This window comes from Gobius niger, assembly GCF_951799975.1.
Source record: "Gobius niger genome assembly, chromosome: 12".
Lineage (NCBI taxonomy): Eukaryota > Metazoa > Chordata > Actinopteri > Gobiiformes > Gobiidae > Gobius > Gobius niger.
Window position 1 is genome coordinate 26,968,604 of NC_136863.1, and position 25,894 is coordinate 26,994,497.

At 41.9% G+C, this 25,894-nt stretch overlaps 2 protein-coding genes across 2 annotated transcripts; both read right to left on the minus strand.

Moving 5' to 3' along the window:
* Positions 1–1,567: 1,567 nt before the first annotated feature.
* rabl2 (RAB, member of RAS oncogene family-like 2) lies at positions 1,568–9,379 on the minus strand. Its single transcript, XM_079567222.1, has 8 exons — positions 8,776–9,379; positions 8,658–8,687; positions 7,071–7,150; positions 6,914–6,993; positions 5,056–5,167; positions 4,891–4,988; positions 3,136–3,219; positions 1,568–1,808 (listed from the first exon to the last, which is right to left on the minus strand). The coding sequence occupies exons 1-8, from the start codon at positions 8,880–8,882 to the stop codon at positions 1,761–1,763; spliced, it is 639 nt and encodes a 212-aa protein (XP_079423348.1). The 5' UTR covers positions 8,883–9,379; the 3' UTR covers positions 1,568–1,760.
* Positions 9,380–10,687: 1,308 nt separating this feature from the next.
* On the minus strand, positions 10,688–24,025 carry LOC306971337 (protein tyrosine phosphatase domain-containing protein 1; the record flags this gene model as incomplete). Its single annotated transcript, XM_079567577.1, has 12 exons — positions 10,688–10,789; positions 11,399–11,509; positions 11,574–11,642; positions 11,929–12,030; positions 12,104–12,220; positions 13,039–13,218; positions 15,887–16,195; positions 18,020–18,291; positions 21,208–21,345; positions 21,435–21,553; positions 23,159–23,239; positions 23,838–24,025. 12 exons carry the CDS (start codon positions 24,023–24,025, stop codon positions 10,688–10,690), a joined length of 1,788 nt encoding a protein of 595 aa, XP_079423703.1.
* Positions 24,026–25,894: the final 1,869 nt, after the last annotated feature.

The following is a 25,894-nucleotide window of genomic DNA, read 5'->3' on the forward strand; positions in this document are numbered from 1 at the left end:
TGCACTGTGAAGTTTAGACTGGTGGATGCATCGCTGGCCCATCTCAGCCGTGGCCTCCTCTGCCTCTAATCATGGGCCACAGTCAGTCCCACGGGGCGGGTCCTGAGCCAGCGGGTCCCAACCCTCCCTCACAGCCCCCCTGCCCCCACCGGACTGGGATTTGTTCGCTTCATTTCGATCTTCAGTAGATAGAAGCAAAATGTCCTCGACGCCGTCAACCCAGTCCCGTCGCACTGCAAAACATCTTGATGGAAGTCAAATTTTCTCAAATAAGTAAATTTGTCCTTGACCTGAGAGTCAAACATCAAGAAATCTGTCCCTCAGGCAAGATATTTACACTTAAATTAAGATAAAGAAAATCATTGCTTTCAAAACTAGATTAATAAAAACAGCGTAATTTACTTGAAATAAACCTCTTGTAAATATAACTAGTTCACTTTGAGTTGTCTTTCTCAACATTCAGGCATTTTTTAGTTAATCCTCGGACAAAGGTGTTACATTTAGCTGTTTTTTTTTTTCTTCTACGGTGTCAGCTCCTCGTTCTGTACTTCCTGATTACACTCATTACACATAAAACCCATAATTCAACATTATCAAATTAGTTTTTTAGAAAGTTATTCCTATAACTGCCAGCAGGAGGAGCCCCAGCATTTCACGGTTACCGTTACAGAGCAGTGTTCATTTCGTCAACTAAAATATTTAGTCTTAATTTTAGTCGAAAGGATATTTTCGACGACTAAAATTGGACTAAAACTAAATTGAAAGTATTTCATGAGACTAAAACTATGACTAAAAATTACTCAAATTATTAAGCGTAAAATATCAAAGCTGGGGCTACAAAAAAAAAAATTAAGGCTATTTTTAAGCTTCATGTGCAGGACACGTCCACCTGACATTGACCTGACATTACTTGAAATTAGACTCAAGGACAAAATTACATTACAATTCATTTCAAGATTACTTTTTGCAGTGCGATATGTCAAAAGACGTCTTATCACAATGTCCATTTCCTGGACGACCGAGAGCCTAGAATAAGCATTTATGTCAGACAAATAAAATGAGAGTGTTTTGTGCACCTCTGCCTCTTCACAATCAGAAGTGTTCATTTTTTTACAATTCATTTGCTCAAATCCCCCCCCCCCCCCCCCAGGTTGGGAACCACTGGTCTCTTAGCAACCCCTCCAGAACTACTCCGACTGGGGTACAAATAAAAGTGACAAGCTACCTAGTGCTCACCGGTGCAGCTGACGGGCCGCGGGGGCCGGGGCAGGCCCTGAGATGGAGCCCAGGATCTGTCCACCGCAGAGATATGTTTATTCTGTAATAAATTTATAATGAAAAGAAGCGGCTCCAGAGTCAACCTCACTTTGTGCAGCGTTTTATTCCTGTCCTGACATTATGTTTCAGAAAAAGTCCTCATGATTCCGTTTATCGACGACAAATGTGCGTTTTTCTGCGACTTCTCCGTGTTTTCCTGACGGGACAGGGACATGATGGCCTCACGCTACATCAGCCTTTGACTCAAATGGCGCTCGTGAGCCGACTTCACCCACGCCCCCTTTTCCTTTGTTCACATTATACACTAAGTCACTCTGGCCTTTCCGAGTAAACTAAGTCACAATATAAAGTACAATACAATGTCACATAAAGTATTACAAATCTATTCACAGCGCGCGTTCACGACATGTACATATGAGGCTTAACAAAAATAATTTAGAGGTACACGTACAGTACGATATATCAAGTACTTCGTAGGATTTCTAATCGTCTCCTTCGGAATCCTCCCCAGTCCGGTCCAAGTCAAAGTTCTGCAAAACAAGATCAACACCTGTTTTAGGGTGAATCGAACCATTTGGAAATGAATGTGTAACCCGACACCGGTGAGTAAATATTCCAAACATGACCTACATCTTCAATTTCAACATTTTGGTTTCATTGATGATAATTTATGCACATTTCCAAAAGAATTTCACACCATGTAAAAATGGTCCAATCGGAAAGCAGAATGAGCCCATCCTTTGGGTTGCCATGGTGCCCATGACTAAAACCTGAATAGATCCATGGTCCAACTATAAAAATCACAGAAATGCCTTGAACCTGTTTCTACAAATCCACACATGTGTTTAGCCAACGGCTGCCGGACCTGATTTAAATGGAACGTTCCATCCCCCAAACAAATGAATAGGGAAGCCTGGCGTCCATACTAAGGAATGGGAAGGTATGTTTTGTCCTTTTTATGGCCTTTATATCATTTCTGTGGTTTCTTTATGACATACGATGATAATTTGTGGCCACTGGATGTGTATCTGACCCCACTTAAAGAACTGAACTGAATTTGAGTTAGCATTTAGCTTTAATGTGCTAATTAGTATCTATTAAGGATTTCTAAGTAGGCTTTGACCGAAATATGGTCGATGTGTTGACAACAGCTGAAAACATCTGGAATCTGTTAGGCGGCTAATGCTAACGGCTGTAGGAAAAATATTGAGGAGGCTAGCGGCCCACATGCATTAGGATCCAACGCTGCTTCACCTTTTTATTTCTATGGGTCCAACTGCCCTAAAAGATACAGACAGCAACGTGGTCTAGCTGAGGAACCACATTTTTTTTTCACTCTTCAAGCTTATTTATTATCAAATACAAAGTCAAGTAACAAAAATGGGTCCATATGACGTTTTTTTTCTCACAGTAAACAGTCCAGTAGAAGCAGGGGGGAAAAAAGGCATTTGTAGCTAATGTTAGCATTATGTAGCATGAAGCCAACCCTAGCGTCATAATTAGCATGTGGCTGTTGGACCACTTTGCTCCTCTCCGTGTCTCTGGATCTTTATTTAGCATAAAAATAGATTCAGAATACAGCATTTGTAAAAGTAATGGTGGAGAAATTGGATTCTCTTTGTTGGTGTTCCCTCTGGCTGCTTCCAACATATGAGCCGCCTGTATCTATCCCAGCACCTGTCCCCCACCAAGCCCTAATTAGAGGGAGTTGGGCTTCATGCTGCTATTTGGAACAAAATCTCAAACACACGAAATAATGCCTCCACTTTGAAACACTCCGTTTTTGTTTTGTGACGATAGACCGAGTAATGAGACGTTTTAAACTGTAGGCTCTTTAGAATGCGATAGCAACGTTACCTCCAGTTCTTGCAGCACCTCATCCATAAAGTCTGTCGGGTTCTGTTTGTACTCCACTGCTCTTTTGATGGTCTCCCGAAACATCTGCCAAAACAATGTTCAACGAGTGAATGAAAATGCAGCAGTAACACATGTGCTCCTTATGGCTTGTGCAGTTAAAGCCTTTATAAGGTCAGTACAAGTAGATAATTGAGAACATAGGACTGGCGCTGGGGTGTCATGGTTGCGGAGGGTGTGCAATGAATGAACAGAGGTGACATCCGGCACACGCTTCTAATTTGTCGCTTGAACATGCTCCAGTCACTCGCTTGAGTTCTTTTCGCGGCTGTTCGCCTCGACAGCTGCTGCAGCGAGAACCTGTTTCTGTGGTTTATACCACTTCACTGAGCGCAAAGTTGTGAATGAAATGTTTTCCTTGATTGGTTTATTTTGCTCTGACGGTAGAATACTTTTGCCACATACCCGCATCACTTAACGCAAGCCTCGCCCAGCTCTGTAACCTCCTTCTGAGGCTTGTGGGCTGCTTTTACTCTCATCCGAACCAGGGGAACTGCTCAGTCAGGGGCAGGAGGCGAGAATCTCAGGGTCCAACTATCTGCTCACTACTGCACACTACAGGAGATCTTAAAGAGGGGGTATTATGCTTTTTTCAATCACATAGCACCAGTCTATATCACACTACAATGATGACGCAACCTTCTGTTGGTCTGTTAATGCAGTAAATTAGAATAACTGCCTTGTATAAAATTGCTCTCTCAAAATGGCTGTATTGAATGTCTTGAAATAGGCCTCTGTCTCTTTAAGAACCTCTGACCCTTTCCGACACGCCCCCTCCACACGCTGTCTGTGGCATCAGTGGGGAGGGGGCTCTGCTGAGGAGCAGTGGTTGGTTACTCGGCTGGTGACGAAAGCTCGGAGGCGTCTCCAGGAGGTGGGGGCGTTCCTAGGAGAACTCAGGCAAACGTATCCCTAAAATGGCTGCCATCAGAGTTTTTACAGATAACTCAAACATACGTGAATGTGCCAAGGCAACACTTCAGGCATGTTTTTAATGAGGGAATGATATAATAACATTAAAACGGCCTGTTCCTTTAAAGGAACAGGCCGTTTTTCCATTCTGGAAGAGCTTGGTCGCTTCCAACTTCACCCGCGCTTGGAGTCATGGGAATTTGCTGGGAGAGGCCAAATGCTAATGCAAATGCTGATCTTTGGTCGTTTTGCGTGACTGAGGGCACGCACAAAGACCAGACAGGTACGCATCAACTCGTCTAAGCTCAGGTAAGAACATATCTCAGTATGGAAAAGCGCTGGCCTGTTCCCTTAAGGCCCTCGCAGCGTAACTGAAGACAACTGCACCTGCCGTTCCTTAAAGCACTGAGGAGCCTCTACTGAATGGTTTTATGTCAACACCTGGAGGACGTGTGGCCAGAGGTGCAGGTCCTGGTGAATGTGCATAACTAATGCTCTCACATGTTAAAGTTGAGCTTGATTATTACACTGATGCCCCCTACTCAAAAACTCAACAAAAAAAAAGGCCAACAAACTCATGAGTTCATACTGCCGTTACAGACACTGGAGGACTCGCTCTGTTCTTGTGCTTTGGTTCGGCCACGCACACGGCCCTGTATCAAAAGTGTGTAATTATGAAATACCTTTCTGTGTTTTATTCTACTTATAGGGTGAAATGTTGTAATGTGGTGTTAATAATGGGCAAGAAAGAAAAGGCAAACGATCACATAATAAACGTTCACAAACCTTGACCACGTTGGTCCCGTCTGCAGCCGACACAAAGTAGAAAGGCAGCACATATTTCTTTGCAAAGTTGAAGCTTCGCTGAGTTGCCTTCATGTCCGCTGCAAAACATAGAAGTCGCCATTAAAGAGACGTTATCACAGCGTGACCAAAGCCCACTCCACTCACCATCGATCTTATTGGCCACTACACAGCAGGGGATCTCCGGCCTGTACTCCCGCAGCTCCTTATACCAGGAGCTCAGGTTTTTGTATGTGATCTTCCTCTGGACGTCAAACACCTGCAAAGATCATACACAAGCCATATTTCAGACAAGTATTCATATCTCAAATACAATAATAGCACAAACTGATTGACTTTACTGATAACTTTATATTTAAGGTGAGTTTGATGAGGGGCCAGGTTCACTCTGGTCATGGCTCCAAAGACTTATGTTTCTAAAAATACAGTTTATTCCTGTGATAGTATAAAATACTGTTTTTTGTTTTATTTCTTTTCCAAGTTTGAGCTTTGGGCTTCGAGTGACAGGCCCAAGAGCACTGTGGAGGCTTGTTGCCGCTCGGACCGCCTCAAGGGGGCGGTGTTTCCTGTTTTTTTGGAACATGCCCTGTAGGAGAAGACCAGGCAGCATCATGGAGTCTCGAATGGAGTAATAAATGTAAATGGGGAGGAGTAAGGAATGTCTTTTAATATACTTGGCCCAAAACGCAGCAAAGACAAATCAATGGAGAGACTGTGAAATATGAGTGTAACCACAGCAGGTACACATATCTAAAGCAATAGCAGAAGAGAGACTGAAAAGGCCAACAGAATGATATTTGACAGGAGTAATATAGTGCAGCCTGTGGTAATATTGGGCTCAACAGAAACATTGGATTCGATCATCTTTGAGATTCAGAGCAAACAATGTGAAAATAAACAACTTTTACATCACATAAACTGTATCAAAATTATAATAGCAATCAGTAGTTGATTAAACGTGACTATCTCATGTCTGGGAATGAAATATTGACAAAACAATGTCAAATGTCTATTCTGTTCTAATGGAAGAGACGATTTAGTGTCTTCTCTGGCAGCACAAATCAACGAAGGTTTAACTATTAAATTTCACTGTAGTGGCTACAGCGGTGGTCTTCAGTCACAGTCTGGATTGTGGCGGATTACATGACGTAAAAGTTTCGTTTTTTCCGTCAAAGCCCCGTGTTTTGGTTGGCCAGATCCCACACAATACAATTGACCTCTTCACCCCCTCTTCAGTTTGGCTTTTCCCAAATCCTTCTAAAAGCCTTCTAAAACGGTAAAAAAGACTTGACGTAAATCCAACAAAAAAGCGATAGCAAAAAATTAAAAAAAATGTGACGAAAACGCAATGAAAAATCTCCATTTAGATGAGTTTTGTAGGTCAAAGCTTTCCAATGTGGCGTTACACCAATGGCTGCTGGCGGCTCTGCTTTGTGACGACGACACTAGGGGCCGCCATTGCTCCACCATTGCTGTAGTACTTCCATATGGCCGCTAGTCTCCCATTGGAAAGCCTTGCACTGGTTTTCGTAAGGGACATTTTAGAAATACTAATGAGGGCTGGACTTTGATTGACAGGCCATTAGAGCTAATGGCACGGGCGTGGCTACAACTGAACTACGTGCTCCGCAAGGGCCGAGTCTACAGTGAAGATCCCGCCCTTATGCCCTTTTTGCCCAGAGCTGGGTAGGAGGAGTCTGTAAATCGGCCATGATTTCCCTTTCGAACGTAGTTATTATGGCAAACGGGGAGGAGGGAGGAGGAGCTGTCAGTTATTTTTTACGGCCTATGCGTGACACTGACCTATAGGCTGTGACCTTATAGATTTGGGTAAATGTACTCGGCTTAAGGCGGGAGTTAAATATATGAGGGGGTATTATACTCTTTGCAGTTATTTGGGAATCATTTCAAACATTTTGTCTGTCTTGGTTAGAAAATTCTACAATGATCTAAAAGGGTTTATCTCCCTCTTATCTCTGGCAGGAGGACATGCCGTATTTCTTACCATGATACAGGCGTGCGCTTTGTGATAGTATGACGGATGCATGCTCTGAAACCTCTCCTGGCCCGCCGTGTCCCAGAAATCTGTGGAAATGTGTAGAACTAAGCAGCTTGTAGTAGCAGTAGGATTAAGAAGAGCAGTGTGCTGGTGGAATACTTGCCGACGAGGACTGTCTTGTTTCCCACGGTGGCCTTGTGTTTGTAAAGCGTCAGAGCAAAGGTGGACATCTGCTGCGGTCGACTGGAGAAATGAGTTAAGGAGCACGAGCTAAACCCACAGTCTGACGGCATCCCTGAACAATGAGCAAGATCGCTTTTATTTCAGGCACATGCTCCATTTCCACAACAAAGCAGTTCACTTTTACTTATTACTTTAAAGGAAAATTACTACCACCAGGGGGCACCGATCAGAATGCATGATAGAGTGATTTCAGATACAACAATAGTGAAAAATATGTTATAAATAAAGACTCTAAAGGGTGAGTTGGGTCACATTAAAAGTAAGATGTTTAAGCTGGAACAGTGCACATTTTAATTAAAGTGGGGGTATTATGCAAAATTACATCATGTTATTATGTCATTCCCTCATTAAAAACATGCCTGAAGTGTTGCCTCGGCACATTCACGTATTTTTGAGTAATCTGTAAAAGCTCTGATGGCAGCCATTTTAGGGATAGGTTTGCCTGAGTCCTCCTAGGAACGCCCCCACCTCCTGGAGACGCCGCCGAGCTTTCGTCACCAGCCGAGTAACCAACCACTGCTCCTCAGCAGAACCCCCTCCCCGCTGATGCCACAGACAGCGTGTGGAGGGGGCGTGTCGGAAAGGGTCAGAGGTTCTTAAAGAGACAGAGGCCTATTTCAAGACATTCCCTACAGCCATTTTGAAAGAGCAATTTTATACAAGGCAGTTATTCTAATTTACTGCATTTACAGACCAACAGAAGGTTTGGTCATCATTGTAGTGTGCTATAGACTGGAGCTATGTGATTTTTTGGGGGAATTTCTGAACATATTTGCTTTAAATTACAGGGTTAGCGACTTTAAAGCTTAGACCTCTTAGAGACATTATCATTTGTTGCAGCTTTGACAGCCCCACTACAGCGTACACGAGGGGCGATTTTCAATTGTTGATTCACATTGTTGTTGTATATATACATATAATATTGTTAAATTACTTCAAAGCCTTAATATTGTGTAGCTGGCTTCTCGACCTCAATCGAGAAACTACACCCTTGAAAACTATTCAGTATTCAAGCAATATTTGATAACAATATGCTTTAACTTAACAATTTGTTGCCATCATCAAATTGTGTCTTTTTAAAGAAAACTCAATCAGGATTCAGGACAAAGGCAATGTCGGGGACCAGATTGGAAATAAGTATTTATACTTTGTGTTATCCATGGCATATTTTTTTTACATGTATACATTTTACCCAATAAATTCATATAATACCATATCACGGCTAAAATGGAAGACAATCAGTAAAATCAGGATAAAAGATAAACTTTTGCATATTATATTGAAGTTTTAGTGTGTGTTTTATGTTTGTGTTGCTGTGATACCAATCATTTTTGCGAAATATCGTGAATTGAACAATTGAAGCCACAATTACAATAACGATAATTTGGCGACCTGCTGCAGCTTTAGCCTAAATCATCTGTATCCTCTCATCCTCAGCAGAAACCATCTCACTCAAAAACATTAAACAGTTGAATGGTCTCGTATTTCAACATGTTTTTAAGGATACTATTCGTCCAGAAGAAATCTCTCCATAAGCCTAGAAAACAACAGACAACAAATAAAAAGAAATGGATTAATGATTTGAGTTATTGCTTCGGCTCTACGTGAATCCCGTTAGCACTCACTTGGATTTGCCCACGGCGCTGTCTCCTAAACAGATGATCTTCACTGCTTCAGCTGCGTCGTATTTGTTTGGGTCCAGATCTGGGTGACTGCATTCATCTCTGGCCATGGTCACAGCTTTTGGGAATCCGTTTTTGGTTTTCAATCTGACAAAACTACAAACTCTGTAATCTGGCTGCTGTATTATGCGTTAGCTAACTAATGTTAAATGGCTAACACCGGCAGCAATCGAATAAAAAAACATAAGTAAGCCATATCTCCTTCACCTCCGCGTTTATTAGCAAATGTTTAACATGAGGGAAAAGCCGGACGCCTTGTGCTTTAAGTGAAATGAATCCCTCACTTCTATGTTGCTTTGGTCGGAGACAGCTGAGGGATGCTAATGCTAACGGGTTGCTAGCCTTAAATACCCGGCTCCGGCCCTTAGCGTGAAGCCAATGAACGACATCAGCGCTCCTTTTGTCCACAGACGATGATTTAAGATGCTCTGTGTAGATAAAAGTCACATCCAGTCAACACGACTCTGGAACAGAAGCCGCGTGAAAAGCACAAACACGTTCCGTCATAGTTTGACTGGTTTCCACGCAACGGCTTCTTCACCCGCGGTCTGAACTGTCTGAATGGGGACTTTTGCCAACAGCGCCTCCTGGTGGACTGGATACACACAGCAATAACATTAGAAATTACTAAAAGGTCTCAACAATAACATTTTGTTATAAAGTGATAATGAATCATCATTTTAACAATATTTATCATAATGATGATGGTTTATATCATCAACAGCTGAGCAAGCAAATGTAACTTTTTTTTTTCATGAGCCCTCTAGTTTTACTACATAGTGTCAAGTTGTGTGTCCCAGGCAATCCTCCCTACCCGTTCCAACAAATCCTCCGGCAACACTTTATTTTACACTACCCTTGATGCATTGTACCTGCCACATTTAGTACAATGTAATGTGCTATGTAACAATGTGTAATAACGTGTACCTATGTGTTAGATACACAATGGAAGGATGTGTATAGGTCGTTTGGAGGTACAGAATGTAATAAAACATTTAACACACTCTAACCCTAACCGTAAACCCTACCCCTAAGAGTTTTATGTCTTATTACATGATGTATTTCCTAAGTACTAATACACATTATTCCATTGTGTATGTAGGTACATGTTCTTACGCATTGGTACATTAGAGTAGTTTTATCATGCGGTACTTTTAACCTCTACTTGAGTAAAAATAAGTGTGATATTTTCCACTGTAAGTAAATATTTAAGCTTCATTTTGACATTTAAAGTAGATGTAGTTTGTCTCGTGCACCTTATTCTTTAAAATGGTTGTTTTTTTTCTGTATTTTCTGCCATTTTGTTTGTAAATATCTAAAAGTCCACATGATTTTATGTTTTGTTTTACACAATCTGTGGCGTAATTTCACTCAAACAGTTACTCAATTACTCATAATACTAGATATAATATAGAATATTTGGCCCATTCATTTTTACTTCTACTTCACTCAGTAAAATCTTTTCAAGGCAATTTTACTCTTCCTTGAGCAAACATTTTGGCTACTGTACCTCTGGACACGCCCCGTGATCTACTTTGAGCTCTTCTTGAGTACCTGAACCCTATGGCTACACCCCTTCATCAGACCTACTTTGTCTGATATAGTAACTAAAAGTCAACGACTTATTAAAGTCCCTGATGAAAACATTTATCATGTGTAGCCTACTAACCGCATACTGCAATCACTAATAATATCACTAATAAAATGATGTAGGAACAGAAAAGTGTAGCCCTAATAATTAACAGGACGACCCATGGATTATTTGAACATTTTTTTTATCAGAACCAGACAGGTCTAAAACATAAACACTCATGCAATAAGAAGGAAAACCTGCAACATATACAGAATACGCTCTTCAGGCTCTGGTGAGGTTCCTGCAGTTGTGGAAGGTTTCTCTGAACGCAGACCTGAAGACACTCATCAGAACGTCTGCTGCCTTCATGTCTTCCAGAGGAGTCTGAGGAGAGGAAAGGTCATTCATCAGCTCAATATATTTGTAATATATCAGTCTGGTTAGAGATTGTGTTCAACAAACTGCTTGAACTGAGGGTTAGAGAGTAAAATCATTTCAATTCTCAGCAAGGTGTACGTTGATGCAGCAAAAAATGCGATCTTCTTCTATCCTGCATTATTTGCGTATTAGGTAGAACACAGATGTGTGCTCTGCATCTGTTCATTTCAAAGAGCCGTTCAAAAGACTGGCTCTTTTTAATAGAATGTTTTAATTTGTGAATCAAATCTTGCACCACAACTAATGGCTGGAAGTGTCTGACAAATCATTTTTAGTGCGTTTAGCTTTGACTTTAGAGCAAAAGGCTTGTGTGGCCTGCTCGGTCGTTGGGGCGGATTCTTGTGTTTGTTCGTTGGAAAAACAAACAATTGAGATCTGGTTCGAACCGTTCACGGCCATTCAAAAGAGCCGCTCGGTCACTACTGTATGTAAATCCCTCTGGACCAATCTAGCACTTGTTAATGCCATTGAAGGCCCGAATAACATAATATGATAACATAATAAAGACCCCATGGAAGCCTTGGATTCTCTTTGACACTGGTGTGTGGGTCGTACCCTGGTGACAGCTCGGAGCAGCCGCTGCAGCAGAGCGTCCTCTCGGTGTGGACACAGTGAGGACACTGTCCCCACACAGCGCAGCAGACACAGGAGAGTGTGTCTCTGAGCCTGGGAACACAAGCACCTCAGCCTTTCATTCATCATTACAGATCATTACAGACGGCACATGTACCTCCTTCAGCTCACAGAGGGCGCTCTTACTGCACAGTCTGGCCACGTCATCAGCCGGTAATATGGGCTCCTGGAGACAACACATTAATTATTATTATTATTATTATTAACTCAAGTAACAGTTTCTCCAAGTACTTTTTGCTCTTACTTGAGTTATTATTTGGCCACTACTTTTTACTTGAGTAAAATGCTTTTAAAGTAATGTTACTGTTACTTGAGTAAATGCGACTCTAGAGCTCGAGCACATTGTGTTGAGCTTTCCTGACCCTGAGATGTGTTGTCTAATTAAAGCACAATAACCTGGTTCTAATGTAGAACTTTTGACAATATACCAGTGTGAACCTGGTGCCTCTCACCCTTAACCTGTCCATCCATGTCCAGAGCAGACAGCTGAGTACGTGAGGGTCTGACTCGGTGACCAGCAAGGCCCATCCACAATCACTGCTGTTCAGCTCCTCCTGGACCCAAGAACAAGACCAGGAGTTCACGCTCACGCTCTACAGGATCTAAAGTCCTCAGTGTGTGGCTCACCTGCAGCAGGGCTGACCTCTGTAGGACGCTCTCTCCCAGAGGGCCTGGGTCTGCCATGGCCTTGGCCACCGCACGGCTCACTGCACTGGGGCCCGGGTTCTGAGGGGTCCTGCACATCTGGGAATGAAGAGACTGCTTAAAGCAACGCCGAGGAACATTCCAGGTCACGTTTCAGGTTCAATTCTTAATTTCAATGCCACTTTGTTGGCAAGGCAAGTTTATTTGTAGCACAATTCATACACAAGGCAATTCAAAGTGCTTCACAGTTGAATCAAATGACAAGAAGCAGATCAAATCAATCCATAAAACATCAATATCAAATGTAATTACAGTGAAAGCAACGAGTGCAGATAAAATAGTTTCAGTTGTCTATGCACGGGTAAAACAACTGTTTTCAGCCTGGATTTAATCCTCATGAGGACTTTTCCAGAGTTTAGCTTTAGCCTCAGCGTGTTTAGTCCTGACTCTGGGAACCACCAGGAGACCACGAGCCATATGAACCCGAGATGGTCCATACGGCTGTAACATGTCAGATGTACTTTGGTGCTAAACCATGAAAAGGCTTGTAAACTATGATAATACTTAGTGTGGGTATTATTTAGTGATGGCCGAGAGAAGCCTTGTGACACTTCAGGCTTTCCTGGCAAAAAAAAGTCTAGCTGTTCTGTTCATTCTGTTTGAACAGTGACCTCTTGTGGACAATCGTTATTAATGCAACTTCTCATAAACACAGTGAAGCACCAACACAGTCATGTAACAAAGAGAAATTTCAAGCAGGAAGAGCCATACAAGCTCCGGAGCACTGTTTTTTTTTTTTTGCCATCACTGATATTTTTTAATTATCGTGGTAATTATTATAAAAAACACAAAAACTATCACCCTTAGAAAGTGTGCTCCTCTCTAATACAGTCATTGGCTGATGGTGTTAACAGCACCTGAGAGGTGGAGGTTAACTTGGGAAGGGCCCTCTTGGTGGAGCACTTGGCTCTCCTGGGACACGCTCGTGGAGGTTGCTGCGGAGAAGTCCTGGTGGGTTTGTGAGGTCTGAGCTCCTGGAAACAAAAGCTTCTCTCATGGCCCACAGCAGCTGTGAAGTACGGGCTCAGCTCCATGTCCTGAGGAAGGGACGGGGGAAAGAAACATCATTCGTAATATCCATAAGAGCTGCCAGCGGCTTAGTGATTACAGCCCTTGTTCACAGCGGTTCAGATCCTGCCTCCGACTGACGCTCACTGTTGTAGAGTCCTGAGGGAAGACACTAAGACACATAAGACTAAAGCAGTAGATACAGTACTGTAGTAGAACCGCTGGGTTAGTGTCTAAAAATCACAAACATTTTCTATATAACTTTACTCTTTAATGACAAGTACTATGCTTTAACAATAATATGCAAAAACAATGTTTTATGTGTACTCACCCTCATAGCAAGTTGTTTTTTGTAAAACAAAACATGCAAACAATACTTGATGTTTCATCACAAAAGGAATCTGTTGCCTGTTACTATCCACGACTCTGATTTGCAGATGTAAATTCTTTTGCTTAACTCTTTCTCATGACTTGAACTGAAACTACTTGATAGCACAGACAGCACCTTGTTTTTTTAACACAAGCTTCAAGAATGTACTCAAAATACGAAGATCCTTTAAAACATCTAATATTGTGTAATTGAGAGTGTCAGAACCAGTTGTTTTACTGTGTGGTTTGGTAGATCTCACTCTGAAAGAAAAGAATGTTTTGAACAAAGTGGCTGCACTTTGTCGCTCCTGGAGCCACAGCCAAAGCTCGACTCTTAGATCGGGCTTTGCAAAATGCTAATGACGCCTCAGGCTGCGCTGCAAGGGCCACGTTTGAAAAGTTTCCTTCAGGGAAAAGCTCGATCAAATGTTCTACTGATCTGCATTTGAACAGTTTCTTTCCACACGACGTGATGACTCTAAACAAGCACTTTCATTTGTATGCACTTTTTTTTCCAAAGTGGTTTTACACCACATTCCAAATTATTATGCAAATTACATTTTTCTTTTTGATTTTGAGCCAGCATAATATTCAAGTCTGTTAGAGGATCATTTGAATGTGGTTGAAAAAACCTCCCAATGATAACAGTATTTAAAAAAATAAAAATAATATATATATATATATATATATATATATATATATATATATATATATATATATATATATATAGTAAAAAAAAAACTCAAAATCTACTGTTCCAAATTATTATGCAACAATCGTTTCAAAACTCTTTAAAGCTTGTAATTAACTGAAAATGGTCATTTGTTGAATTTGTTGCATTAGGAGGTCATAGTTACTGAAATCAAAAGCTACTTCAATCAAAAACATGTGTGATAGCAGCTTCAAAAGTCTTAAATCCATTAAATTTGAGAGTTTTTGGCGAGTTTCTGCTTTGATTTCTTTGAACGATGTTAGAATATCCCAGAGCAGCTGTTTGGATGAAAACTGCCTCCCAGCCACATAAAAGTTTTTTTTGTTGAGGCTCCAAAGGTTCTCAATAGGGTTGAGGTCAGGGGAGGAGGGGGTCCACATCATGAGTTTCTCTCCTTTTATGCCCATAACAGCCAATGATGCAGAGGTATTCTTTACAGCAGGACATGGTGCGTTGTCATGCATGAAGATGATTTTGTTCAGGAAAACACGGCTCTTCTTTTTGTACTATAGAAGAAAGTGGTCAGTCAGAAACTCCACATATTTTATATAGGTAATTTTCACACCTTCAGGGATCCTAAAAGGGCCTGAAGGGGCCGACCAGCTCTCTCCCCATGATTCTGGCCCAAAACATGACTCCGCCCCCTCTTTACTGACGTCACAGCCTTGTTGGGATATTGTGACCATTCACCAACTATCCACTACTCCATCCATCTGACCATCCAGGGTTAAACGGCCTCATCAGTGAACAAGGCTGTTTGAAAATGAGTTTTCATGTATTTCTGAGCCACTGCAGCCGTTTCTGCTTCAGCTTTAATGAACAGTTTAGGGGAGGCCGGATAGAAGGTTTATACACAACTGCAGCCTCTGGAGGGTCCTACACCTTGATGTTCGGGAGACTCCAGAGGCACCAGCAGCTTCAAATACCTGTCTGCTGCTTTGTAGCAGCAGTTCTATTCATCTGATGTATTTGTCTAGCAGAAACCGTCCTCATTGTGCCTTTATCTGCACAAACCCGAGTGTGCTCTGAATCAGCCACAAATCAGTACAATGATCAGGCTTCATCTTTCATGAAATATCGAAGGTTTTCATACCTAGACCAAGGCATTCAACTATTTCACGCTTTTCATCAGCAGAGTTCCTTTTTCTTTCCCATATTGCTTGACAATGGTAGTCTGCTTAATTCAGTAGTTTTTCCCTTATCTGGGCTTAACCGGACAACTAATCATCACAGGTCTCTAAGATTAATGTCAGTGATTCAAAGAGCCCCGAGACACAACACCATCCATGAGTTTCAGTGAAAACCTTTTTTTTTTTTACCTTTTTGACACTGAAATACAATTTGTTTAATCATTTGGAACGCACTGTATACTATAAATGGCAAATAAACTAAATTGAGTGAAGTACAGGAATGCTGTAACACTATATTTCTATTTGATGTATTTGCAAATTCTGTGGAAAGGTCCATAAATAAATAAATAGGCCTAGAAGCTCTGGGAATATTGAGTGTCGTTCACCCCCAGGAGAAACTGTGGAGCCACAAAGAGCGCTGTGCCCTCTAATCCTTGCAGTGAAGATTAAAAAGAGCAGTACACTGAGTATAGTAAAATATCCCACCTCGTCCAGTGTGATTTTGCTGAGGTCCGAGTCGCTGTAGCTGCGTTTGTCCAGCAGGACCTCTCTTTTCCTCTGCAGGAACCCCAGCGGCTCATCCCAGGAGGTCACAGACTCCGCCCCCTGCCCCGCCTCCCTGCGCAGCTGCGCCGCGTGCAGCAGAGGCAGGAACTGTTGGGAGACCAGGGTGTCCCGCACCATCCGGCCCAGCGCTCTGATGCTCGAGCGCTTGTCCAGTTCAGCCTGGACCTCCGGGGGAGCAGGTAGGTCCAGGGCTAAGCAGGACAGGCGCAGGCATAGGAGGTACAGCACCTGAGGAGAGCGCCGGGACAAAAGGGAAAGTGTTGATACATAATGTAAAAGAAATTCAATGGAAGAAAAGGAATAAATTAACATTAACTGTTAATTTAACTGTTTTATGGGACTATACAGTGCCTCTCGTAAGTATTCATACACCTTGGACTTTTGCACATTTTGTCATGTTTACAACCCTAAACATAAAGATTTTATTTTGATTTGTATACTGAACGTTCCCACACAAGTAACCGACAACTGTGAAGTGAAAGCAAAATGATACATGATTCTGTTATTTTTCAAAAAATAAAAAAGTGAAAAGTGGGGCGTGCATAAGTATTCATACAGTATTTTCTGAGTGCATTAAATTGCCTTTATAACATTCCTAATGACTGCAGAATGTTCACACCTTGGCCTAACGGTTAAATAGAGGCCACCTGTGTGTAATCTACTCTCAGTATAATTTCAGCTGTTCTTTTAGGCCCTCAGAGCTGTGGTCGGAGTGTATTGGTCACTAAACAACATCATGAGGGCCAAGGAGCACCAGAGAGGTCAAGGATAAAGCTGTGGAGAAGTTTAAAGCAGCCTTAAGTTATACAAAGATTTCCCAAGATTTAAACATCTCCCGGAGCACTGTTCAATCCATCATTCGGAAATGGAAAGAGCAAAGCACCACTGCCAACTTACCAAGACACGGCTGTTCACGTAAACTAACAAACTGAACAAGGAGAGGACTTGTGAGAAATGCAACCAAGTGCCCCAAGATAACTCTGGAGGAGCTGTGAAGTTCTGCCGCTGAGCTGGGGGAATCTGTACATGGGACAACTATAAGTCGTACTCTACACAAATCTGGCCTTCATGGACGAGTGGAAGAAGAAAGCCATTATTGAAAGGAGGCCATAAGAAATCCTGTTTGAAGCTTGCTAGAAGTCATATGGAGGACACAGCTCCATGTGGACGAAGGAGCTTTGGTCAGATGAGACAAAAATTGAACATTTTGGCCCAAATGCAAAACGTTATGTATGGAGCAAACCTGACACTGCTCATGGTCCTGAGTGCACCATCCCCAGTGTCAAATATACGGGGAGGAGCATCATGCTGTGGGGCTGCTTTTCCTCAGTGGGGACTGGGGAGATTGTGAGAATAGTTGGGAAGATGAATGGAGCCAAATACAGAGACATTTTGGAGGAAAACCTGCTGGAGTCAGCAAGAGAACTGAGGCTGGGGCGGAGATTCACCTTCCAACAGGACAATGACCCTAAACACAAAGATAAATCTACAATGGAATGGTTCAATAAAAACATATTAATGTGTTAGAATGGCCCAGTCAAAGTCCTGACCTAAATCCTATTGAAAATCTGAAAACTGCTGTTCACAAACGCTCTCCTTCTAATCTGACAGAGCTGGAGTTGTTTTGTAAAGAGGAATGGGATAAAATGTCAGTCTCTACATGTGCAAATCTTGTAGAGTCAGATCCCAAAAGACTTGCTGCTGTTATTATAGCAAAAGGGGGTTCCACAAAGTATTCATTCATGCTGTATGAATACTTATGCACGCCCCACTTTTCACTTTTCTATTTTAAAAAAAATAACAGAATCATGTATCATTTTGCTTTCACTTCACAGTTGTCTGCTACTTGTGTGTGAACGTTCAGTAAAAAAATCAAAATAAAATCTTTATGTTTAGGGTTGTAAACATGACAAAATGTGCAAAAGTTCAAGGTGTATGAATACTTTCGAGAGGCACTGTATATGACAAATATTGGTATTGTTCAGGTATCGGAAAAAAAAAAACATTACTCAGCCCTACTGACTAGTACAAAAGGGGGTGACAGTGACTGACCTTTGGCGTGTGGCGGAGCGTGCGCGCCTCCTGTCCGTGCAGCAGCAGCGCCTGGCGGTTGAGGTAGTGCTGAAGGGTGAAGGGGGCCCCGTGGCGGAGGCTGAGGTCGGGGTACTGCACCAGCTGAGTGCCCAGGAGCCGGGCGAAGTCGAACACCTGCCCGATCTGCACCCGCGTCTGGATGGAGCGCGGACGCTTGGCCCTGACGAGGTGCACCGCCTCACTGGGGCTGATGCGCAGCGTGTAGATGAGGTAACAGGCGATCAGCACGCCTGCCATGACAAAGCACACAGAGGACACCCCCACCCCTCTGATTACACTGTTCTGGAGCTGATTTAGGACCCTTTTCATGTGCTCAAAACAAAAATCACTTTGGTTTTGCTCAGTCAGCTAAAAAAAAAGCCACATTTTGCTGAAGGGTATAGCCTGGAGCCTGTCTCTGCCAAATACAAGGGTTTTGGCCTCTTCATGTGAACTGCAGTTTGAGTTTCTGTGTTCCACATTGTTTCACTGGATACTTTTGTACATCTCTGCTGTGTTTTTGTGAGGTTCAGTGGTGTTTACTGCAGAGTCGGTGCAAGCCTTGAAGGACCCAGCTTTTATGAAAGTAAACAAACAGCGAGCTTATGAGCTAAAGACATCTGAGACCTACACATTTCAACAAACTTCTTCTGAAACACTGAGGAGGCACCAAGACAGCACAGTGGAGGCGTCACAAGAGGCGCTACAGGAGACAAAGAAGGGACAAACGCAGAGAAGAAGGTGAAAGACTGTTGTGGAGCGGATGGAGCTGCGCAGGAGGAAGGGGAAGGAGGAGGTGGAGGAGGAGCTGACCAGTGCAGGACACCACGCTCTGAAACAGGGACAAACTCAGGAGGTGCTGCACTGTTTCCTTCACCACATTTCAACATGCAATTGTACACTGACAAATAAAGCACTTACTGACTATATTTTGGTACACAAACTCAATTTGGAACAATGATAACATATTATCCTTATCTAAGTAACTTTTGGAACATTTATTGTATGAAAAATATTTAATAGAAAGCAATTAATCACATTTAAGCAAAATGTATTTATGGGTTGTATATATTTTTTTAGAGGTATATTTTAGATGCTTCTTTGTATTTTCCGGCATTTGAACTCATCTGAAGTGGAGATGTGTGAACATTTCAAACACTTTTTGGAAAATTATCTTTTTAAATAGCTTCATGTCAGCGCATAACTGTGTGAATAAACAAGTTGAACAGTCAAATTGTTTTTGGCTTTACTTGAAGAAACTGAAGTGTCGAGAGGTAAGTGCGATTAATTTCGATTCATATTTTTAATCGCACTAAACCTTATGTAATTAATTAATGAAAGTAATGTAAATAATTAATAACCGCCTCACTCCCATCACCCGCACCAACCGCCGGACCTTGGGAGACCGAGCCTTTGCCATCGCCGCCCCCACCCTCTGGAATCACTCCCACAGCCCATTAGAAACACAGACTCACTACCAACCTTCAAATCAGTATCAAAACCCACCTGTTCAAACTAGCTTTTTCCTAAAAAAAAACAACACTTCGGTAACACTTTACATTACGGGCCGGCAAGTCCGTGGTACTTATAGTGGTAATTATTAGTAATGACAGTGGTACTTACAGTGTAATTACAGTGGTTCTTCTTGGTACTTACTGTGGTACTTACAGTGGTAATTACAGTGGTAAATACTAGTATTTACAGTGATAATTCAAGGTTATTATTGTGGTACTAAAAGTCATAGTTACTAGTCATTAGGGTTAGGGGTCAGGGAGACACAGAGTTACCACTGTATCTCGAGATACAGTGGTAACTCTTAGTAATGAAGGTCATACTTCTATGTACTTTGATACTTTAAATTATGGTTTCTAGTAGTTTCAGTGATACATCTGTGGTACTTATAGGTAATTCAAGAATACTACAGCAGCAATTCATAAGTAGTAAATATGGTACTTCTACAAACAGACGTAATTTCTGGAATTGTGTGACTATAAAACAACATAAAGTAGCATTAGGGAAAACAAGAAGTACAACCTTCATTACTAAGAGTTACCACTGAATCTAGAAGTACATAACTTGTAATTCTCACTATAGTATCCTTTAAGTGCCACGATAAGTACCTAGAATTACCAGTGTAATTACCACTTTTATTCCACATGTAAAGCGTCTTTGAGTGTCCAAAAAAGCGCTATACAATTATTATTATTATTATTATTATTATTATTTTAATTAATCGTAAAAACTAAATCCGTTAAAATTGTTATTATAAATGTGTTTCTGTGTGGCTGATGTGGAGGCTGGACCTTTCTGTATCAGGAACAATGAACAGGATTGAGCCCAGACCTAAAGTTTCAGATTTAGTCCAGACAGTCCCCAACAGGTCTCAAGTTCCATCTTCACTTTCCTTTACCAATGTCATCCTCATTTTATGATCGGAAATGGTTTCATTAACTGAAGCGTGACAAAGATCTTTAGCTCAGCGGTGTATCCTAATCCCACTCTGGTTCCAGGTGAAGCACCAACACAGTAGATACTGTGGTTAAGAACAGGTTAAAACGTGTTTACTGATGGTTTTATGCAGCTATGGATAGATGGGGGTTATTGTTTGCATTTGGGTGGAGGTATGGTGGGCCATGAGGGAAAGCAGTGCAGTGGTACACTTTCAAAATAGCACGGCTCAGCTTGGAAAGGATTGGGAGGGACGTACCAAAAGGAGGATGAGTAGAGGGGGGATTTTTCACAAAGCTTAAAGGTCATGTAAGCTTCATCCAGGCTTTTACAACTACTTTAAAACCTTTAACCATGAATGTTTTTTAAGTATGAATCAAAATCACGTATATGTCCAAATAGTATGTTTGATTTCAATGATTTGATGGGAAAAAATATTTTTACTTTTGGCCACCAGAGGGCACTTTTGTGCAACTGTGACCAGAGCTGCATGGGCAAAGCAAAAGTTCAACGATATGAGCAAATATGAGGACTGTTTGGCCACAGACCGGATTATTGGGTAAAGCAGCCCAGGCTGTAAAACACAGTGAAACATCATGGAGGTGGACTGAAACAAAATACTACTCCAGGTTTAACCTTATAACATCGTTTAATATAACATCACCTCGAAAAAGTCATGCATAAACCTTTTAAGTAAAGCCACTAAAGGTGAGGCGTACCTGTCCTGCCCAGTCCGGCGTGACAGTGCACAGCCACTCTCCCCTCTTTCACGGCGAAGGCCAGGACCTTGACTCCGTCGATGATGCTGACCAGAGCGGACACGCCGAAGTCTGGCATCCCGAAGTTATAGAAGTAAACTGCAGACACGTGTAAAAGAGAGGAACATTTCACATCTCTACTTGCAACATGACTACACTATATTAGGCAATACTGGTGAGGCTCTGACTGTCGCTGTCCATGAAGGTCTGGGGGGAGTAGGTGAAGCCGCTGCAGGGGTCCAGGGGGGGTCCGCAGTGGGAGTGCTCCCCAGGCAGCTGCATGTTGATGATGGACCTGATGTTCTGCCTGGGAACAAGGCGGTAGGAAATACCATTGTTATGTAGTGATGTGCATATTAACAACAAAGTCATAGATGCATAGCCAACCTGAACCAACCTTACAACCTTAACCTTTTTAAGCACTGTAACTTTATAATCATGATCCATTATTTACATGTTTTCTCCTTTTTTCTTAAATTAAAAGATCCAAATCACTTCATTTACTTAAAGTACACAAGAAACCACAGTTTCATAGAATTATTGTGACAGTGACCCAGGAAATGTCATAAGTGCAGATTAACTCATCTCTGTGAAGAGCTGGGATGTTACAAATATGTTCGGAAAGTTAAGAATTTGGATCACAACTAATATTTGAATTTAGTGGCTTCCTCTTTCATTGTTCGTAATGTATATCAAATATAGATACAGGACTTTAAAGGGGCTAGATGCAAGCTAGCCATTTTATACTCAGTACTGCCACCTCAGGTCATACGTGTAACTGCAGCTTCTATATTAAAGGAATAGGCCACCGTTTTTACATACTAAGATATGTTCTTAGCTCACTTTAGTTGAGTTAATATATCCCCGTCTGGTCTTTGTCCGTGCGCTCTGTCACGCAAACGGAGCACATACACAGCCTCTCCCACATGTCACATAGCTCCGAAAAAGCTCACGATAGAAGCTACCAAGCTCTTCCACGTGTTCCCTATTTAAATAAAGTTACGTGAAGTGTTTTCATGCGAAGTATATTTACCCAGAAATGTAGCATGTCGATTTTATAAGCAAATAAAAAGGGGGACTATATTGTGAGGCGTAATGATACGAGGAGCAAAACGTCCGCGCAGTAACTCCTAAAGACTTCCCCCGCTCACTTCCGTCAATAACCTTTAGGAGTTACTGCGCGGACGTTTTACTCCTCGTATCATTACGCCTCACAATATAGTCCCCCTTTGTATTTGCTTATAAAATCGACATGCTACATTTCTGTGTAAATATACTTCGCATGAAAACACTTCACGTAACTTTATTTAAATAGGGAACACGTGGAAGAGCTTGGTAGCTTCTATCGTGAGCTTTTTCGGAGCTATATGACATGTGGGAGAGGCTGCGTATGTGCTCCGTTTGCGTGACAGAGCGCACGGACAAAGACCAGACGGGGATATATTAACACGTCTAAAGTGAGGTAAGAACATATCTTAGTATGTAAAAACGGTGGCCTATTCCTTTAAGCTCATGCATGATGGCACTTCGGACCCGAATGACCACCTTTTGAGTGACAGTGCAGGATTTTAGAGGCAGCTGTGGTGAACAGGTCTGGGCTCATTCTACACATTAGGACATTGTTGAAACATGTAGGGGGAGGAAAATACTTAATTTTAACATTTTTAAACTTTTAAACGTATAGTCCCTTTAAATGACAGTGTTTGGTAGACCAAGTGCATAAACTTGTAGTGCTGCCCTCTACTGTCCTGACTGTGTTCTCTCTATAGTCAGTGGAGCACTGCGGCCTCATTAGCATGGATGTCATTCATCGATAGTCTGTGAATAAAAAGTGTCAGTATTGCATCATGTAATATTGTGATATACAGTATCACCCCTCAGTGACAATCAGACCATCTTCAGCACGCCTTACCTCCTGAACTGGTCGATGATGTTGTATCTCTCTATCAGGTTCCTGGACGGCCGCGCCATTGCTATGATGTCATCAGTGACCCTGCGGAAAAGGTCACAGTTTTTTGTTTGGCGTTTTTGTTGCTTTTTCATCACTTTCTTGTCACCTGTTTTGCATTTTTTTTGTCGCTCTTTTGATGCTTTTTATGCCGTTTTCAGCCTCATTGACAATTTGTTTGGCCTTTTTTCAAGAAGCGCTTAGATTTGGGTAAACTTGAAACTGCAGAAAATGTGCTTGGTTAAGACGGCTGATTGATATCACGCTGCACATCTCAGTAGCACAGTAATATCGATAGTTAATATCGAAACCGTTTGGGAAGAGGAAGGACTTTTGCCAAATGTTTGCACACAAGGCTAAAGGCTCAAACTTCACAACTGCAAGAACAAAATGAGGTCAGCTTAGTGTCGTGCTTTAAACGTAATATTTCAATGTACCTGGCTTTAAAAATTACGACTATGACACAAATTGGGTAATGTAAAGAGGGGAGGAGTGAGCAAGACTTCTATCATTATTAAGTCTATGGTCTAAGCAGAAATACAAACAAGTGAAATAATGGCTACATTAAATAAGCCACGTCCACAGTTTGAGAACCGCAGGGTTACAGGGTGTTTGTGTCCAAGCGTGTGTGGGACGTCCTCACCATGAAGAGAAGAGGCCCCTGATGGCCTGCTGGTTGTCCTTCCAGCACTCGGGCCCCTCGTACCTGCAGTCCACCCCCCCGCAGGCCAGAAGACACAGCAGCCTGGGGGGGATGGCCCGCACAAGGCTCTCCCGTGCCTGTGAGTAGGACGGGCGTGGCACCTGGATGGGCGGGGCCAGGGTGGGCATCCTCGGGTCTGAAACACTGAAGAGGAATGATCAACATCAGTCCTCAGTCATTGTGCTATAATCCAACCTTCTTCACATCTTTTAGAACGGCTATAAAAACAGGCATTAACCTCTTAACTCCCACTGAACATGTTTTCTCCAAATTCTCCAAATCTAAAAGCTTCTTCAAAACAGGAGGCAAAAAACGAGAAGAAAATGAGGATGTAAACGCAACAAAAAAAGCTAAAAAGTGACCAAAAGAAGTGACAAAAATGACAAAAACTCAACAAAAAAGTGACATAAACCCATCAAAAAAAGATAAAAATCCAGCAAAAAAATGACAAAAATCCAGCAGAAAAAATGGAAAAAAATCCAGCAGAAAAAATGACAAAAATCCAGCAGAAAAAAGACAAAAATCCAGCAAAAAAGTGACAGAAGAGCAGCAAAAAAATAATTAAAAAGTGACAAAAACACATAAGGGAAATAAAAAGTGACGACAATGGCATAGAGGAGAGAATGGATTTGGTTTTGGCGGGTGGTAAGAGGTTAAGGGCCCTGCAAGTTGGGTCTCTGCAGGGTCACTTTACAGAAATCCCAGGAAACTGGTTTATAAAAAAGAGATTCTATTTCTATTTAAACACGTTTGGTAAGTGATGATGTCAGCGCTTCACTTCACGTACAACTGAACTTTAGTCCTATTCACTATAACAGGATTCAGCTGATTTCAACCTGCTGTAGAGCCGACTACAAGACTCCTTATAAACATGTGATCACACAGAAACATTTCATTTACTCTGGATTACTGAAGTAATGCTTTTCTGACATTCATAGTCAAATTATTTTTCCCATGCAAGCTTCATTTGAATATAAAAATATCTTCATTTTTCCCTGGAGAAATGGTGAGATATATTATACTAATTAGGTGTAAAACAGTTTGGTGGATTTTATCTGTTGTTATTTCAGAATTTCAGATTAAGTTGTGGTTTTTTTCAGTTGGACCCGGAAGAAGCTTATTATTGTGTGCGAAGTCACACAAATGTATAACAAAAGCTATAACTCTGTAACTGAAGGAGGATAAAACAAATAACATTCTGTTACTAGAAACAAATCAGGTGCTCTATGTAACTTTTTATGGCAAAAAAAAAAATCTAAATATTTGCGTGTATTTGACCTGTTAGTGACTCAGTGGCATTATTATGGGTTATGGCACTTTTGAACAACAAGAAAATGCATCAAACGTGCGACTCAAGTGCGTGGAGAAATGCAGAGCCTTTGCAGGGCTGGAGCCCTGGTCTAACCCCAGTGGAACCACAATGCAACACAGGAAGAGCTGACGGCTGCATCGCTCTGACCAGCTGTGTGATACTCCTAAACCATTTGCTCTCAACAGAATTGGCACAATTAGTCTATGTTTAACTCATTCATATGCAGCCGTTCAATAACACTGTCCATCTGTCACTAAATCTCCACAACATAAAAACTGTCTGCAACTTTTCCTCCAAAATATTCTGACTTTAGACACAGTAGATGATTTCTGAGGGGAGCCCAGTGTAAAATATAATGCAAAGGTGTCCAGAGGGTTAGGGTCAAAAGCTTTGAATGTACCTTTGGGATGTGTGTCCGGGGCCAGCGTGAGTTCGGATTCCCTCAGTCCCACATGGTGGTAGTCGAGTTCAGTTCAGTGTGGAGCGGCACAGATCCATTTAATGACCCAGCTTCTTAATCCTGCTTAACAAGAGCACATTCACACCTCCACCAAGCCAATTATACTTATACTAAATATGCTTATACTACACTTACCACGCGCACAGGGCTGGCCTCATTACACATATGGGTGGGTGATGATAGGGTCTATATAATATCTGCATATCATCACAATACTTTGAAGAC

Coding starts and splice junctions, on each gene's coding strand:
- rabl2 (XM_079567222.1), bottom strand. CDS start 8,882: ATGGCCAGAGATGAATGCAGTCACCCAGATCTGGACCCAAACAAATAC. Junction 5,168..6,913: donor AAGCGCACGCCTGTATCATG/GTAAGAAATACG, acceptor TGATCTTTGCAG/GTGTTTGACGTCCAGAGGAA. Junction 1,809..3,135: donor AGGTGCTGCAAGAACTGGAG/GTAACGTTGCTA, acceptor CTTGTTTTGCAG/AACTTTGACTTGGACCGGAC.